General features: G+C 35.4%; 1 protein-coding gene across 2 annotated transcripts in view; it reads left to right on the top strand.

The window, feature by feature from the left end:
* The window catches only part of LanB1 (laminin subunit beta-1), a 396,592-nt gene that overhangs the window by 295,079 nt on the left and 81,511 nt on the right, over positions 1-20,002 (top strand). For both annotated transcript variants that reach the window (XM_081762898.1, XM_081762899.1), the window contains 6 exons: positions 2,834-2,986; positions 9,417-9,651; positions 12,592-12,780; positions 15,545-15,724; positions 17,615-17,831; positions 19,719-19,827. In XM_081762898.1, coding sequence (XP_081619024.1) covers positions 2,834-2,986; positions 9,417-9,651; positions 12,592-12,780; positions 15,545-15,724; positions 17,615-17,831; positions 19,719-19,827 — 1,083 coding nt within the window. The remainder of the gene's footprint in view (positions 1-2,833; positions 2,987-9,416; positions 9,652-12,591; positions 12,781-15,544; positions 15,725-17,614; positions 17,832-19,718; positions 19,828-20,002) is intronic.

Below are 20,002 nucleotides of genomic sequence, written 5' to 3'. Positions count from 1 at the left end.
TCAGAACATGTAGCTCCAATAGCGTGCAACACTGTACCACTACACTTTGCTATGCTTAGTGATAATAGTGCATTTTAAATCTGTGCACACTTGTATAGAGTGCTATTTCAAATAAAATATTTTTATGCTAAGTTGGCAACTCTGTTGATATAATTATTGTGAATATAATTATTGTGCAACTTTTGTTTTAATTGCTTTAACGGTTTTCAAGATATTTACTTTAAACATACATAACTCCATGATATAATTTTTTGGTTATTCAAATTTTGAAGCCCCCCTAGCTCCTATCCTTCTGGTCCCTAGCACCTTACATTTTGCTCATGTTCATTTCTCATGATGCTCTATCAAATGTGCTATGTGAGAATCAGATTTTAGCGACAACTTGTGGGGCTCTCCCGTGTGAGTAAATTGTTAGTTTTTGTTTGGCTACACTATATGTAGCTTTCGGGATATAAGGCCTACAAGATTTTTTTTTTTTTTTTTTGCCAGAAATATATTGGATCTTTTGATTCAAAAAGGGAATTATAGCTGCTATAAAATTTAGCGTTTTAGTTAAAATGAATACTTATTGAATTCTACTGTACTCACATTTTTCCAGTAAATAAACTTGAGTGCGATAAGGAAGTACAGTGAAACCTGTCTATGTTGGCCACCATCGGTTCCATCGAAAAGTGGCCAACTTAGACAGGTGGCCAACTTACAGAAAATAAGTCTGATTTGTGTATTTTTAGAATAGGATTTCTAGTATTACTTGATTGTAAAATTTTAATAAGCAGTGGCTCGACAGCTACTTATAAATAATGTATATAGAGTAATCATAAAAATATACAGTACTAGAAAATATTACTATAGTATGCAAGAGCGCCGATTTCTCTGTAAATTTGGGGGGGGGGGCATTCAGATGCAGAAGGTATATATTTGAAGATTTTAAGAAAAATTGCACTCAAATTATACCAAACATTGTATACTCATAAATAAAAGAGGGGCCACATGAGCTTTGGGGGGCTCGGGCCCCCTTGGTCCCCCCAGGATCGGCGATCTTGATAGTATGTTTAATATATATGCATACCTTTCTTTTCCTGAAAACTAGTCTGGTACATTAGATTATTCGGATTGAAAACACAATAACACAAACAACCATGAAATAGAAGTGTATGTACGCAGTTTATTGAAATTGATATTATAGCACACTGAGTTATTCAGATTGAAAACAAGAAAAGCTAAGTTATAAATTGAGAAATTCATATGCAGTTTATATGACTTCTTTTCAGTTGTTACTGAATGGTGGTTCATTCTAGACATATTTGCTTTATTCTTTTTGGTAGATATGCACATTGTAATATTGTAGTTAACTACCTCTTGTTAATGAGCTAGAAGTGTTTCCCTTGGAGCCAAAGATGTTTTGAGAAAATCTTGAGGGAATTCATATCTCAAAACCTCCACTACCTTTTGACGTGCAGTCAGGTGCCAATAAATGACAATAGAGCTTTAACCTTGAGAATTTTCCGGAATTACTAAAGCTTCCCAAGGAGCCGTTATAGCTAATGGTTTTACCAAAACAGACAGGGTAAAAAAATACGTACAACCATTTCCTGAATTTCTGTACGTGCTTTTTCTTATTTACATCTTACTTCACCACCCTTTTATGAGGGTAGTGTTCTGGCCATTGACCTCCAAGAACAAATCGTGCGAATCTATGCTTCTTTATGTCCAGTCTGCCTTTCATATGGGAATTCGAAAGAGTTAAGAAAAATAACAAAACTGTATTTTTCATGGCCAAATTATCATCATAGGGTAATCATTGCTTCAGTGTGGCCAACTTCCAAGATAGACAGGTGGTCAACTTATAGAGTAGTAAGTAACGAATGTCTTATGGGAAAATGCAGGTTCAAGACGAACTAGGCCAAGATAAGCACGTGGCCAACTTAGAGAGGTGGCCAAGTTGACAGGTTTCACTGTATCTGAAGATCACTTACATGATAGTTATCATGAACATCGGAAAAAAGCAAAAGCAAGAGAAGCTTTGGTAAGCATGATAGATGCTACGAATAAGCGAGCAATGTAGTCCTGGAGCTCCAGGAAAGCCTACGATTGATCTAGCTGCAGTGAATTGTTCAGTTGGCTCTAGAAAGAATGAATAGAGTTAGATTTTAGAGTAGGCAGAATTAGTTTGGCGATATAGATGAAATTCCCTTTGGTGAATGAAGTTAAAATCAAGTTGAAGGGTAAGGGGAAAAAACAAGAAATGTCCATGTGCGTGCTTTTTCGGGTGCTTTGTCCTATCTGTTAGTGACTCTTGGTTCTATTTGACTGTATATGCCATGCATGCATAGATGTAGAAATATCAATGTAAAAAGGGGCAAAGAATTTGACTAACCCTATTCTTTTCACGCTGTTTTCAATATTAAAACGCCGTTTTCTCGAAAATGCAATTTTGTGACATTCCTTCTTTTTTCCCCTTACCCTTCAGTTGTTTTTCCATACAAAACCATATATAGGTACAATAACGAGTTAGGTGGAGAAAACGAATACCATTGGTTTAAATAAATCGATTATAAGGTAAAATTATCCTACTTTCCAAAAATGTAGATTTTTATACCATATGAAAATTTATTCTGTTAGTATTGCCGTAATTTGATATTATGTTGATTGATTTGTCTTGTCATATCAGTTTCTACCTCCGTGCGCTCGTAATTTAAATGGTATATTTGGTTTAAAAATTATTATTATTATCATTATTATTATTATTATTATTATTATTATTATTATTATTATTATTAATATGAAATGTGTTTAACTTACGTCATGTACTATTTATTTATTTATTTTTCAGATTATCTTCCGAGTTCTGCCTCCAAATTTACCAATAGATGATCCGTATTCAAAAGAAGTTCAAAATTTGTTAAAAATGACCAATTTGAGGATAAATTTTACGAAGCTACATACATTGGGAGATGATCTCTTGGACAACAGGGAAGAAATACAGGTTTGCGTTAGCTGTTGATGCTTATGTAGGAAAGTCATTTGAAAATGAAAGCAAAAACTTACCTGTTCTGTTTCCCAAGGCATATCATTTTTACTTCTAAATTTCTTTAAGTAGTGTACCTGTAAATTCTCTTAATGGTCAAAGTTACTTAATTAGTAGAAAAAAATAGATGATTATATATATATATATATATATATATATATATATATATATATAATATGTAATATATCGGGTGTTGCAAAAGAAGTGTTACAACTCTTGCGAGGTGACCCTTGCCACTGAGACAAGGAAAAATGTTCTCTTGAACTTTCGGCTATCGAACATAGATTCGGATCTATTATACAAGGTGCCGAAAGCGTGGGAAAATAACTTTCGGACGCCAATAGTTCGGAAACTATCCAACGTAAAGAGGACGGGTAAAAAATTCACTGAAGAAGTCATACCTGCTGTATTGAATTTTGCATGTTTCACAATCCTACCATGCACACGCAAGGGATTTCCCAAAGGATCATAGGAGTCCCGGATAATCTGCCAGATGAAAATTGGTCTAAATGGATATGAATTGATAGGGTTTCTACCAGGTAACAATAATTCGTTTGTATTAAGTCGATATCTGGAACAAATACAAAATGGCGGACACCTTCATGCCCGTTGTGTGTGGTTGCATAATCGTCAGGTACAGATCCTGGCCAACAGTGACGTTCTGAGTATTAAGTGTAGCGAATTTGTACTCAAATGCTCTAGAAAGACATCTGGAGTGTCGGTAGACTAACACAGATGAATCAGGGTGATTCACATGTGTGGAAACACGTAACTAAAATGTCCAGTAATGCACTCATACTAAGTAAACGTGAGTTCAAACCGTCGGATATGTAAGGAATAGCATAAAGAACATGAAAGCCATTGCCAATTCACCAATAATATTCCGTCAATCCGATGCAATATGAAGTGCACGGTTGCATACCAATAAGGATGCAACAACTGAGACCAAGTTGAAATTGTGCAAGGGGACTCACAAAGGAACTGGGTAAACAAAATGAATGTCACTAGTGGGATCGCATGATCGATATTGAAATGTGGTCAATGTGTGTGTTGATACCAACATGTAGCTAATGAACAAATGTCAACATGTCCCACTACTGCTGGGACAATGTCCGAAGTGCGAAAACTAGAAAAATAACGTTGTACATTCTGCTATTACATGTGCTGCACTTTTTGGTAGAACGTAACTAGAATACGATTGTATTAATGTCCCTCTTTGTTTGGGACATTGTTCCAGAGTCGACACATATGAAAAGAAATCTCTTAATCCATGGTTCAAATTCTGATGCAGCATGAAAATAACAAACTTGTATCATGTCCCACGTCTTCTGGGACATATGACGTACTCGAAATATAGGAAAATACCTCCAGAAATTCGTATCTTGCGCACAGTGCACATGCCAAGATAAAGACGAAAATGAACCAATTTTTCACATGTAACACTACTGCTGGAACACCATACATATGGTAAATAAAACGACATGAGAAATAGGTAAAAACGTCTTAAAGCTCTGATTGTTTACAACTGTGCAGTAGGAGTAACAAAATGAAACACACAAGCATGTCGGGAGGCTGTGCAAGAGCTCTTGCCAAACAAAGTGGGTACTCCTCAAAGAAATGAATACAGAGAAAGTGAGGCTTCCTCGAAGCCTCAGGGCTAGAGCGCTCGCTTTCGCTCGCGTGGTCGCAGTTTCCAATCGTACTGAGAGCCTACGGCCTCAGATTCAAGACCCGGGTAGTTATTTTCCTATTTTTCGCATGTGGGACGGTATCCCGGCAGTAGTGGGACATGTTGACATTTATCCATTAGCTACATGTTGATATCAACACACACATTGGCCACATTTCAATATCGATCATGCGATCCCACTAGTGACATTCATTTAGTTTACCCAGTTTCTTTGTGAGTCCCCTTGCACAATTTCAACTTGGTCTCAGTTGTTGCATCCGTATTGGTATGCAACCGTGCACATCATATTGCATCGAATTGAGGGAATATTATTGGTGAATTGGCAATGGCCTTCATGTTCTTTATGCTATTCCTTACATTTCTGACGGTTTGAATTCACATTTATTTATTATGAGTGCATTTCTGGGCATTTCTCGTTAAGTGTTTCCACACATATGAATCACCCTGCTTCATCTGTGTTAATCTACCGACACTCCAGATGTCTTTCTAGAGCATTTGAGTACAAATTCGCTACACTTAATACTCAGAACGTCACTGTTGGCCAGCATCCGTTGGCTGCAATAGCTCCTTCTCGTGATGACGAAAGAGTAAGGTTGGATGACGCGAAAGTGTCACAGTAGGTGAAATCCCAGAGAAGAATCTTTCCCCTCTTTCATGGTACCAGCGTCATGCCATCTGGTCTTTTGCCATCAGATATGTTACATCCCGGAGGTTCACGAACAGATGGAACTTCCGCCGATGTGAGTGCTCTCCAGATAATGTCGTTCACGTTGGAATGCCTCACATACCTTCCGGCGCTACTTATACAAGACAGACCATGTAGACCCTTCTGCTTGACTGATGTACCACATTTAGAGCAGTTGTGTGATTCACAGATCTCTACTCCTAGGCGAAGTGCAACTGCAGTACGAAAACTTTCGTTTGGAAGGTGCAGTCCTAAGGTGTGTGAAGGTAATGCCTGTACCCAGGCACCTGAAATTGGAGATGAGAAGGCGAGAAGTCTGGCCTCGTCCCCTTGGCTGTGTGCTTCTCGTAGTATCACTGATTGATGCAATTTGATGATCGGGTTGTCCCAAACTGATTGTGAACTTCTGTCAGTTATTTCAGGAGGACTTAAACTAACTAGGTTAGACCAGGCAGATCTGTAGTCTTGGACATCCAATTCTATGTGAGGCTCATTTTCTTGATTAAGGAGTATGCCGGGATCCATAGAACGACGCTAAATATGCAGGATACGCCAAATCGACAGCCCGACGAATACCAAGACTTCCAGAATCAACTGGGAGGGAGGCCTGTATCCATGCGTTATTATTTAGGTTACAGTTGGGTAACGATTCTAGTCCACTTTTCAGAACAATGTCAAACTTCTCTAGCAAATCGACTTCACGCCAAGAAGGAGAACAGCGTAAAAAATAGATTAATCTTGGCATGGAGAACGACGCACGAAGAAGGTAAAAAGCTGAATATGCTGAGACTAGGGCCAGACGTGACACGAAAAATCTAACTTTTTAGTTTTCTCTACTAACAAGTTACGTGTTGCCTCAGGTGAAAGGGCTTCACCAAGAAGAAAGGCTGAAAAGGTTGTGATAAGTTGTATTCCTGGTGCTGAATTTTTAAATTGTGAATATAATACTTCCATTTGATCTTGAGAAATTCCTAAAAATCCTACTTCGCACTTCATGAAATTTAAGTGTAGTCCCATGTCTGTTGCCATTGTTCGAATAATTGTGTAGCTCACTCATAACTGTGTCTGGATCTCCTGCTATAGTACCATCATCTAAATCCAGACATTTAATTCTGTGTTGATCCCAGACACTATGGACTGAATTGTAATGGTGCACAAAGCGTGACATAAAGGATCGCCTTGTTGTACTCCACGTTGCAAAAGTATAATGTTATCACCTACGAATAGGTTACTTGGGTGCGCATAACATTGATAGACATAGTGATAAATTGGTGGAAAATTAGCTTTAATTGTGAGGAACATTGCATCTCGGTTCAGCTCATTGAAAGCATTACCAAAGTCTAATTTCAAAAAAGCCTTTTGTTGTGTATGAGGAGTAGAAAAGTAAATGCGAGCTGCATGTGCTGCGAATTCGGCTCCATTGGGGACTCATACTCCCAATTGATGAGGATAAAGGTAAGTTACGATGGATTCTTTAATTCTGGAACATATAATTTTTGCATATATCCTACTCCAAATGTTGCCCACAGCGATTAGTCTAATTCCACCACTCTTCTTATTGAGTGCAATAAGCGATGCTCCAAAAAAGGTTGGTCCTATTTCGTGAGGTACGTTACCTGAAAGGATTAAATGAAGTAATTTCAGAATCACTGTGATTAATCTTTCCTTTGAATCTGATTCCTGTTGTAAGAGTAAATCCTTAAGAATCGAAGGACGGAGACCGTCAATACCTCCAGCTGATCCGGATGGGAAGGATTTTATTGCATATTGTAATTCAGAAGCTGTAACTCTTGGTATGTTAGGCTTATTTTTAGAAAGATCTGGTAATGCAAAAGTGTCTGAATGTGAAGGTTGCTTCTCCTTAAGTGCTTCTAAAACAGAGGCATTAGGTGTGGCGATAATATTTTCAGAAATTAATAATCTGACTGCACCTTTTATGTTTCCATCGTTGAGTTTGTTTGCGACTCTTTTGGCGTGAAAAAATGTTGGATCGGAAGAATGTTGAGGTTTGCGTTTGTATTTTTGTGAATAATTATCGGGTAACGAATCTCGGTGAGAATCATTCCATTCGCAGACTCTGCTTGACCCAGGTAGTTAAGTTCTTTACTTGATCCGATTGTGAAGGAACATTGAGGACTGCATATGGGAATAATAGCAGATCCATCCATGCGTCTAGTTCATTTGTGTTTACAATACGATGGATAACATCATGGAGAGAGATAGCTACAGGTGACCAAGCACCTCTTGGGACTCTTCTTAATAAAGGTACAGAGGATTTTAATTTGACTATAAGATCGCAAAAGTCGGAAATCTGTTGTTTTCTCTTCTGATTGTTATATCAAATTCCCTTTGATGAGGAAGCATTGTAATTCAGGGATGGCTTCTCTTTTGATATGGAAGGCTTATTTTTCTTGTGCACAGTTTGGTGACTTTTGCTCATGTGGATGGCAAGTCCTCTGTGGTTAGCCAGAAGTTTTTCACAATGAGGGCAGGATACATGTTTTCCATCGTAAGAAAAATTAACTGATTCTTCGTTATTAATAAGTGACACGCTTCCGATGTCAGAAATGGTTCCGTCAAGATTGTGGTCCTCTTGGCAGGAAACATCATTGTAGATTAAAAAAATTACATGATCATAACTGGAGTCAAGCCTCTGCCGATCGGCCGCCAGTCAGCACAAAGGCAATACTGGATTGTTATTTTCGCTTAATGGTGACTCCATCCCCATTGTTGCTAAAATAAATAATTTTGATCAAACAATAGAAATTTTTAAATCGATGTTTAAATAACAATTTAACGGATTTTCCAATGAATTGAAAGAAAATATATCACTGAAACAAATTTAAATCATAAAATCACCTTAATATCGAGCGATATCGTTTGTGAAGAAGCACTCCTCCGGAAGCACCACTCGTTCTGCTTACATATATACACAGATACAATTCACAAACGCGATATATATCACCTAATCAAACGAAAATTGCGGAGCAAACATAACATGCACACTCACTCTTTTCAACAATATAGTTAGATGAAATATCTGTGTTCTGTTATCTAAATTAGTACAAAATTGTATTTTAGACCTCGGTTCGATTCCCGGAAGGAGCTCATGTGGTTCGAATTCCACGTTGAGCAGTAAGTCCACGTCTCATATAGCCTCACTGCTGAAAGAGATGCTAAACTCAAAAATCAAAATTGTATTTTGAGATACTATTGATGTGAAATGTTTGTCTTGGAAACTGAGCATTTTCATTTTTTGTTTAATAATATGGAATTAATAAAATATTTTTTGCGATATATGTATTATGGATTAAGGGGTCTGGTATGATTCGATTACAACTCTAAATTGGAAAAAAATCATGGGTTAGTATTACGATAAAAATACATTTTATGTATGCTTTTTTGTGTAAGTGTCGTACTCTTTCAGTTCTACTTCTATAATCAGTTTCACAGAAGTATTTGTGGAAATTGAAATCAAATTATGTGTCCATCTTCCCTGGGAGCGAACTAGTCACAAAGCTGCACATAAATTGCATGTATTAGAATTATTTAGCACGCGTTGTTAGTAGGGTATATAATAATCATATTTAGTTTACCGGTACAGATTACCTCCTATAGTCGTAGTTCTCATCAAAGGTATGTTAGTTTAATGCAGTAGTTCTCAACTGATGTGTCGCGACACACTGGTGTCACGTAGTCCCCTAAGGTGTGTTACGAAATTTTAAAATTTAAAAATCATAAAGAATTTAATAATAGTTAGTTAATATCGAGACAGACTGTACCAGTCAACACCTCCAACGGTAGCAATAATGCTCAGTGCTATATAGAGTCATTATAAAAACTAATTAGTTTCACTACTATAACAGATATTATTCAAGCAGGTATGTCGCGATGATCTGGACGTTCTGTAGTAAAGTGTGTCGTCAGTCAAAAAAGGTTGAGAACGACTGGTTTAGTGCATAATTTAGGGGAAAATGCCTACTTCTTTCTATATTTTTTGTTTGTGCTTACAGGAAAAATATTATTACGCAATTTTTGATATGGTTGTAAGAGGCTCTTGCTCTTGTTACGGCCACGCATCTAGATGTCTTCCACTTCCTGGTGTTGAGGCTCGTCCTCCAGATATGGTTCATGGCAGATGTGAATGTACGCACAATACCAAAGGTTTAAATTGCGAAAAATGTGAAGACTTTTATAATGATCTTCCTTGGCAGCCAGCTATTGGAAAGCAAACTAATGCATGTAAAAGTAAGTGTTTTATGAATAATGTTTCTTTATGTTTATATTGAGAGCTGCTAATATAGACAGCTTTAATGTTCATATAGCTGTATAATTTAAAGAATTCATATTAAGTAACTGAGTTTCAAAAATGTTATGTGTTATACAATTAGTAACTACAATGCCATTATAATATATTGTAAAACCTTGTTAATAAAACATAGCAAATGTGATTTCATAATAGAGCAGATGAAAAAGTAAATAATAATATTTTTTAAATTAAATATGGAAATTACAGATAACGACCCTGTCAATTTCCTCAGTATATAAAATATACACAATAAATAAAAATACATGAATAGAATGACAAGTACAACAACAAACTAAAACAATACACAAATAGCATACCGAAAAAACAAAAGACATGCTAAATCAAAGAATAACATGCAGAGATCTATACTGGTAGGTACTGGTAGGTAGGTCTATCTATCTTATCTATACTGATAGGTAATATAAAAGATATTGTTTCTTAATATAATGAGAATATTTATTGACCGTTTTAAGTCCTTTATAAATAGGCTTTATTGCTAATTTAGATACACATCTAAAAATTTGAATTTTTTTTCTGTTCTTGGAATATAAGAATTTAAAATATGAGACAAATGTAATTGACGAAAGTTTATAAGATGTTAATTTACTAACCAACAGAGAATGTTGTATTTTATCAAATGCCTTGGAAAAGTCGAAATAAATAACATCAACTTGTCCATTATTCCTAACTGCAGGCAGAACATCAGCCTTAAAATGAAGTAAATTAGACAAGATATTAGTTCAATCTATGTGTCAATTCTTGATAAATTGCAAGATAACTACCTTTGTGGTAAGCATAATGAATAAGTTTACACTAATAAGTGTGTGCTTACTTCTAAAAATAACAATTTCAATTGGATAATACCACATATTCGGTGGAGCAATAGGTTCGACATCTTTGGATGCCGACATATAAAAGTTAGATAAAATAAATCTAAACCAGATACATGAGGAATAACCTCTAAATTACAATTGCTCAAAAAATACAATAATACTTTAAGCTTTAACCTTCAAATAGTAAAGAATATCATACAGAAATTCTCTGTTGATCCAGTCTACTTTGGATATATTATAATCACCAAGAAATATTACATCATAATCCATACAATTCACACTATTAGCAATAGTCTCAAAAACATTATCGATGATATCAGGATGCAAGTTAGGATAAAAGTATATACATAATAAGAGTAAGTTTCTCCCGGTTTTTAAATTGGAAATTCCAGAACTACATTCTCAGAAAAAAATCGAAGTATTTCCTCCTAAAAACTTTAATATGTCTTTTAGTAGCACCCCATTTCACCACCACCTCTTATCAACATTTCCAGGTAAATATAATCTATCCCCTCTATAACACACATATGATTCAGGAAAATATTCTCCACTTAACCTAATTTCATGTAACCAAGTTTCGGTTACAGCCACAATATCATACTTACAATCTGACACAGAAGCAAAGAACTGTCGATCTTTAGTTCTTAAGCCTCTCATGTTGTGATATAAAATACGCCATTTATTCAGTAATTGTTTCTGAGCTGAAATTTTCACTACCATCTTTAATATCACCTTTGTCTTTAGATAACTTTCGTAGTCTAGCATAAATGAGCCACTCAGTATTCCCTGTGGCTCATATTTCCGGACTGTTAACTAGAGAAGGTTATTCAGCAGGAAAATGAGGAATGTAAAAAGTATTTCGTTTTAGTATTCTTAAATAAAACTGATTTCTTTTATGTTTAATTTACGTTTCTTGTTTCCCTACAAGCCGTCCTGAGTTTGCTGAAACTTGACATTTGTTTTAATTCCTACTTACTGTTAGGCGAACACTACAATTGTGACTTGAGCAGTGATGAGAGAGAAAATTGAGTGTGTGAATGTGGTCATTGCAGTTGAGTAAGCAAAATCTACTGAAATTAGTTGACATTAGATAGCTGCCGAAGCATATTGGCATTAGGCTAGAATGTATTATTTATTTGATTGTTTACGTAATTTTGCGAGACTACGTTATAAATGGATTTTCTGTTCCTTTAATGTCGTCTGGATCCTTCAGACATTATTCATTTATTTAATGATACAACATATACTTCGAGGATATGCTACATTGTCCGAAGCGCTGGTAATAAAATTCCTTTCAATGTGTATATGTATAAAGTGAATTTATTTACACACCTATAGTTTTTCATTGCATCTATATGAAACTAATAGGAATTCTGTGGTTTAAGAAAGTCCAATATTCAATTTCTGAAAAAATAAAAACTTACTATTGGATTTTATCTTGTCCCAGTGCAGTCCGGATTAGTGTTTTATGCGCATCAATGATCGTTTTGTTTGTTACACTATAGCTTATTCAAAGTTTTCAAACAACAGATTTTAATATAAGTTTATATGTACACTGTAATGAAATGCTCCTTAGTAAAAATAAATCGTGAATCCTTAAATAGTTTTGGGAAGAAATGCCCTTATTATTTAATTTAATTTTCTTTGTTGAAGAAAATTGAAAATAAATTCCTGCCAGATTTCAGTCTGACATCTCTCACTTATAAGCATACGGAAGGATTTATCTAGTAAATACAGTTTTCCATTAAGAAACTAACGCTAAGTTATGGCTGGCTTGATTGAATTTAAATTCAATTACGGTCTTCTATCATTATTTATAATATTGTACTTATCATTTATTTACATAAATCTACTTTATATACTTCCGATCAAAAATTTTCTACAAAGTAATAAGCCTGATTTGTAAAATAGACTCAGCTCGTTCTTGACCAAGGTATTAAGTAATAGAAACTGTTGCTGGTTCATCAAACTCCTTGAAAATACATTGTTATGGTGACATTATTAGCAACATCCATTACGTCCTTTTTTCTCTCTTGCTTATTACAGGGTGTAATTGTAACAACCATGCAACTAGTTGTCATTACGATGCTGCAGTATATGAACAAACAGGACGTGTCAGTGGAGGAGTATGTGATAATTGCCAGCATAATACAATGGGACGAAATTGTGAACAGTGTAAACCTTTCTTCTATCAAGACCCAGAGAGAGATATCACAGACCCTGAAGTATGTCAACGTAAGTATGTGATTGTTATCGCTGTTGCACACTGGGTATATACCGTATTCCATCTATGCTAATGAAGAGTAGCCAAGTGAACAAATAATGTATGAATTACTTTTTTCAAACTGTTGCTTGTGTGTGTCTTAGATGCATTTGTGTTTCTTAAAATATTGCATCATTTTATTTTAAATACTAGCTGTTATGCCCGTACCTTGTACGGGTCAGATAAAATATATCTATGTAAACAAACTGAACAACGAAAGAAAAAAAAAACTTATTTTACTAATGGATTTGGCACTAATATCGGTCATTTTGGATTATTTTTACATGTCTCGGTACCCCCTCCGGTGACCTCCGGTCCTCAGCCGAATAGGGTGAATTTGGAAGTTAATGCTATCGGAGTTGCACCATTGATCTCAGCCACCGCGAAAACTCTGAATTTGACACTAATATCTGTCATTTTCTACTACTTTTACATGTCCCGGTAACCCCCTCTCCCCCCAAAGACCTCTCTGGTTCGAATTTTGAAAAAAAAAAAAAAAAAAAAACGTGTTGGTCTGGAGCCTGAAGCAAGCTACCCGTGATCAAAATTTGATAAATCTCCACTCGTCTGGTCTACAGGCTGCACACAGACACACACACACACAAACTCTCAATTTTATTTATATTAGATTAGATAAAAGAAATCAAGTAATAAAAATATTATATATATATATAATATATAAAATATTGTAAGGATCCGCATGTCTCCATAACATGTGATGCGATAACCATGTGTATACTACACGTGCCAATAGTAAACAAAAACAACGCAGACGACGGACCCGAAGAGGAGTCGCCCACATTCGCCAGCAGTCGGCAAGACTGAGATCACCGAGGGCAGCCGACACTCCAGGATAAAAGAGAGCGGCACGCATCAACAAGCATCAATCTACCCAGGTTGATATAACCACCTAAACCCCTCTCACGACGCTTGGTCAACGAGAGGTACCTCACCTGCAAAAGCCCTAAGACGCTTGGTCATTGGGTTCCTTTCTTTATCTTACCCAAATTATTGGTGGGACTGCTTTTTGTATACCTTTTGCATTTAAGAAGACAATTTTATAATAAAAGGTGATGGGAAAGTCCAAATTCCCGTGTACAGTAATTTCTCTACCTCTTTAGACTGAAAGAATTTTACAATATATATATATATAATTTTAGTACATGAAATAAGTGTAACGAGAAGTAAATATATCTCTTGAAACATAAAATCCTTTTCTTATGCCACTGACATGGATGACTGTACGATGTGCGCAAAATCACAGCTTTAGAGTCTGAGTCTGCTTTCGTTTACAGCTTCTTAGGGTTGGAAAAGAGGTGAGGCAATGCGAATGTTTACAGGAATTGAGGATACAATTTAAATTACTTGCAAAGAATCTCGCATTTTTCTTATGGAAAAGGAGCTTCCCCTATCTTAAATGTGTGGTGATATTTCGATTCTTCACATCTTTTTAAACATGTCATAATGGATATAACCCCCCAGAAAGCCCTTATTAACCGAGTGTAGATCGCTCACGACTATTTAAAAATTATACTTGGGTTTTGCCTATAGTTTTCTAAATATGAAGGGACGAGAAGTTATAGAAATATATAATCTTGTTTATTTGCTGTTTTTATCTTTTTATTTTCTCGTATTCTTCTTTCTAAAAGGCAGAAATAAGTTTTTAGATCCACAATAAGTACATTATGTGAGGAGTGAGAGGGAGGAGCTTCAAGCGTTTTTCGCGCTGTGTCACGGTCAGTGTGTCACATTTATGTTTTCGAAAAGGAGATAACATGGAGTAAAACTAGAAAGTTCTGAGTACAATACTTCAATCAATTTTTAGATGATTTTTCAAATGAAAGTAACATTTCATTAGAAACTACCATTTTCAAATTTAAAGGGTTGGAAAAAAAAACATTTAAGTAGCCTTAATGAGGGCGTTTGTGCCCATCATGACATACATAAGAAAAGCTGTGAAGAATCAAAATATCACACATATAAGAAATTTAGCGGAAGTTGCTATTCAATAAGAAAAGTTCGAGATCCTTCAGTCATTTCAAATACAGTAATAACGAAATATTAATAAAGATTTTCTTTCAATTGTTGCACTTAAGTGTTTTTTAGTGTTAACAATCCAGCTTTATATGGATGAAATATTGTTTTAAGTTTTGATTAACAAAAGAAAGAGTTGATTCAGGTTGATTCTATTGCAATTATGGAAATGTTTCTGTGTAATTTTTCAATAGATTTGATACTAAATAAATTGAACAATTGTTGGAAATGTAATGTTTTCAGAAATGTCTTTATATATACCTGAATTGTTATTCGTAGATATCTACATATTTTTCAATATACTTTAAAAAAAAAAAAAATACAATGTAACTTTTTAGTAGTTACAAACTTAGTACTTGAATAATCTAAAATAGAGAATCGTTTTCAAGTAATTTCTTGTTAATAACCAATACGTTTGTTAGTTATTTTCACGTCAAGTACTTCGATGATAGTACCCAGCATAAGAATTTCATGAGAGCAGTGGCTGTTTTAGATTGTAATATTACGTAATTATTCAAAGGTTGTAAATTTTCAATATTCCATTTTTTCCCGGTATTTCAAAAAAATTTAAAATATGTAATGTTAAACTGACAGTAATATTAAACTGACATCAGAAACACAAAGATATTTGAGACTTCTCTCCGTCAGTGCAACATTTCATATATACATAAGGTATGTCATTTTTTTGTTCCTGTTTTTCAGCATGTGATTGTGATCCACGTGGTTCTTTGGATGATGGTGTATGTGACTCTCGTACAGACTTAATCAACGGATTAGAGTCTGGCCGTTGTCACTGTAAAAGAAATGTTGACGGACGTCGATGCGACAAATGTAAAAATGGCTTCTGGAACTTCAATGAGGAGAACCCAGATGGATGTCAACGTAAGTAGATATTTTGCCATATGTAATTAGAAATGTGAGGTATTTATTATTGTGGAACCCATCGAACCAGTAATATTTAATTTGTAAAAAAATCGGCTAGATGAGATAGATAAATTAAATGTTCGTGTCTTGCTCCTAAGAACGAGGACTTTAAAAGCAAAGATAAAACGAACATTTAACGTAAGTAAAACAGGGTTCGGAAGCGTTCTATCTTCATTGATTCTATCTAGTATATTGTAATGTTTATTTAAAAAACTGTAGAAATTGGAAAATTTAGGTTAACACTTAGAGCTTGTGGATAAAATTTAAGCAAGTAAGGGGGAAAAGACTACGTGAAAAAAAAATGTTATTTTATGCGACTTCATATACAGTAGTAGATCGTGTTTGCTTCGTAATATCATGAGTAGATTGATAGAGAGTATGTTATATTGTCATTTTGAATTCTCTTGAATATACGGAGTGTTTCAAAACAACAACGACAACGTTTGGAAGGTGATTCCTGACACCAAGATAAGACAAAAAGTATAGACCAACCTGGGTGCACAGATGCTTCTTTTCGGAGTTATAGCCTGCCGAAAACATGAAAAAATGAACTTTAAAGGTCCATAGCTCCAAAATTATGAGACCTACCGTAGTCGGGTCAAGACTTCACTTAGGAATTAATATGTGCGCTATCCAAAAATACATGTGCGCTATCCAAAAATACATGTTTCAGAATCCTAAGGTACGCACACAATTATTTTTATAGAGGGAGTTTGGCTCCAGGCTTATAATTTGAAGTACTCATCAACTACCTCTATAAAAAACTGTTGCGAAAGTACCGCAGGATTATCAAACATGGATATTTGGATAGGGCACTTACTAGTTTCTAAGTGAAGTCTTGACCTGACTACGGTAGGTCCCATAGCTTTGGAGCTATGGACCTTTAAAGTTCATTTTTTCATGTTTTCGGCAGCCTATAACTCCGAAAGGAAGCATTTGTGCACCCAGGTTGGTCTATCTTTCTGTCTTGTCTTGGTATCAGGAATCACCTCCCAAACGTTGTCGGTGTTGTTTTGAAACACCCTGTATAAAATAGTAGCTGTCTCTAAAGTTGTAATTAAGTGAATTCTCGAACTAACAGCAGACGTGAATAAAGACGTTGCGAGCAGGACGATGTGAAAATAAATAAAATAAGAAACGACACTTAATTTGGGTTATAAATCGTTCATTAGGTTCAGAACACACAGTAATCTTCTCATGAACATACACATAGATAAGGCGAAATTACATCTATATTTCTGTATCTGATTCCGTACGTGAATCTCCGTATTTTGTTCTTTATTTATTGTTATCTTATTTGTGTTGGAGGAACGGACAAGTTAGAGAAAGTGGAATTAACATTTTCTGTTCACTTTTAAACTGTTATAGCGCAGTATCATTCAAGTCATTCAGTTTAAATATTATCAGCACACTCAATAAAACATAGTCACCATTGTTTGTTTGCCTAACAAGCGGTTTATTTTAATGGGAAACCCTAAACTCAGGGTCAAGGAACAGACGATATCCACAAAATCCAACCACTACCACCACACATCCTTGGAACTTGGAATATAGATGTCATTTCAACACACAATTTCTGTAGCTGAAGTAATCTCGGGAATACATGAATTATTGCTGAGATTCTCAGAATGCTGAATTGTAAACAATTTGGTTAACACAATGACTAGATAATTTGTTGAAATTATTAAGTTCAGTTATAAATTCTTACACTTTTCAAATTAGTATAATGATAAAATAGATTAATTATTAAAATTGAAATAGGTATTATGGTAAAATATCTAAATAGTACTTCATACTTCTGTGTAAGGATGTAACTTGTTACTAACTAATTTCCTTGTTTTCCTGTAGCGTGTACCTGTAACACGCTAGGTACAATAGATAATCAAGGTTGTAACGCATATACTGGAGAATGCACCTGTAAAAGATACGTGATCGGCCGAGATTGCAACCAGTGTTTGCCCGAATATTGGGGTCTTTCTGATGATAGAGACGGATGTAAACCATGTGATTGTGACCCTGGAGGATCATTTGATAACAACTGTGATGTAATAACAGGACAATGCAGGTAATGAATTTCAGTAATTTTTGCATTTATCGATTTATGATGATTTTATTATTGATTGTTCAGTTGATGCAGACAAAGCTAGTAACACTGCAAATAGTTTAAGGGACGGCCAAGAGGTGGCATCACTGCATGGTTTAGTGCTTTAGTAACAGCACAGAATGCTTCCGCTGGATAGACCAGAAAATTAATTGAAGCAACAGTGGTATGTCATGTATACGTTACAGTGAGTACAACGTGATACGACGTGATTCAGTTCCTGTACACAAAGAACGTACTTCAACTGAATATAACAAGAAACGGTCTCCGAAGTAGATTCGATGCCCCGATAATATTGCAAGGATCCGTACACCCACACATACTATACGCTACATGTTTTTAGTATGTTATCAACACGTGTTTTTACAATTCATAAATAAATAGTGGCAGACGACAGAAGAAAGTCACGTCTACAGGAAGAAACGAAGAGCCCCAAAGAACCGAAGTTTCACGAGACCGGGCCTTAAAAGGAGCGTCCAAGGCCATCAGCACTAGTGCCAGTACTGATCGTCCACGTACAATTCCTACTCTCAATGCCGCTTTGTGCTAAGGAGTCTTAACCTCCCCGAGGCAGCTTTGTGCAAGGGAACTCTATCCTACCTCCTTCTAACAGCTTTGTGTTAGGAGAGACAGATCACGTCAACCCGAGGCAACATCTTGTGCCGAGGGGACCATTTCTACCTAATACTGAAAACACTTATTTAAATTAGTAAGAGTTATAGAAAGTTATCAAGAATTTGTATAATACTACATTTTATAATAAAAGGTAAAGGGCTAAATCCCGTGTACGTTATTAACTCTATTTACTAGAATATTACAATATATTCCTTCACTTTTTACTGCTTCCGGTTTCAGTATTGGATCCCCACATAGCAAGGACTGTAAGAGATAACGAGAAATTGTCTTGTGATATGGAGTCAGAATTGCAAGAATAGATGCTATCTCCGTCTTTATATATCTATTGAAACCGGAAGACATAAGTACCGGCTGTGTGCTGGATTCCTATAGAGCAAAAATGTGGGAAATGTTTTCTCGAAACGAATCCAACGTCTCAAGAGTATATTCAATCTTTCCTCATATCTCTCTATTAAAACCGGAAGTGGTAGAAATCTTCCACTTCCGGTTTTTTATACAGATTCAGCGTCCCAAGAATAGGTTCTATCTCTGCTCTCGAACCGGAAGTGGTAAAATCTAATTGTCGATTATATAGTTTGAAAGTCTACCGTAGTTTCATATTGTGAAAAGAAACTCGCTTGTTTTTCTTAAATCATTTCAGTATTGTAGCCTTTACATTTTATAAACGTGTATTATTAACTGACAAGTGAGTAGAAAATTCGTGCAATAGACTTGTGTTTATCGATAAAATGTCTTTGTCTTGATGCCCTTAATGCAAATATTGAAATTCTGGCTCGAAAATACTGAAATTCAAAGATTGAAAATATGCATCATTCTCGGGGATAGACGTCAGTCTTCCTCCTTTTCATGCACTAACTATTACACTGTCCAGCCCTCGTCCAGAACAACCATAGATTTTTACTCCTTGAGATATTGCTGGACTTTTTGTCAGGGGATTTTATTACAGCTTACCACTACTGTTCTTCGACAATCTAATGATAATAGTACTGAACACCTCTTGATAGTTGAATTGGCCATTATTTTGAGAAATGGCATTAACTAACTATAGTTTTAAATATGTAATCCACTATAGGTAAAATTACATTGAAATTTAGCTTTCTAAATAGATAAATAAATAATAAAAAGTTGAAACAAAAGCGTTAGAACTTACAAGAAGACTGGTATATTTGCAAGTAAATAAACTATATACTTACTACTCTTTTTATGTCTTTTCAGGTGTCGACCGCATGTCACTGGAAGAAACTGTGATCAGCCAGAACAAAGTTATTTTACTGGATTGTTAGATTATTTAGTTTATGAAGCTGAATTAGCAAGAGGTAGTGAGGTGTGTATGCTTACAAATTGTTTTGATTTGTACTTCTATATAATATATAATTTAAAAGAATTGGAAGTAATATTTAATCTAGCCTTAGTAGCTGAAGATGTATTTTCGTGTCTCGGGAATTATTGTTATGGCTTGATAAGTTGGCAATCTCCGCTCTAGATTGTTAATAATTCAG

The sequence above is a fragment of the Thermobia domestica genome, chromosome 6 (genome assembly GCF_964235325.1).
Source record: "Thermobia domestica chromosome 6, izTheDome1.hap1.1, whole genome shotgun sequence".
NCBI lineage: Eukaryota > Metazoa > Arthropoda > Insecta > Zygentoma > Lepismatidae > Thermobia > Thermobia domestica.
The sequence above is the reverse complement of the archived record's forward strand: the minus strand, read 5'-3'. Positions and strand labels throughout refer to the sequence as shown.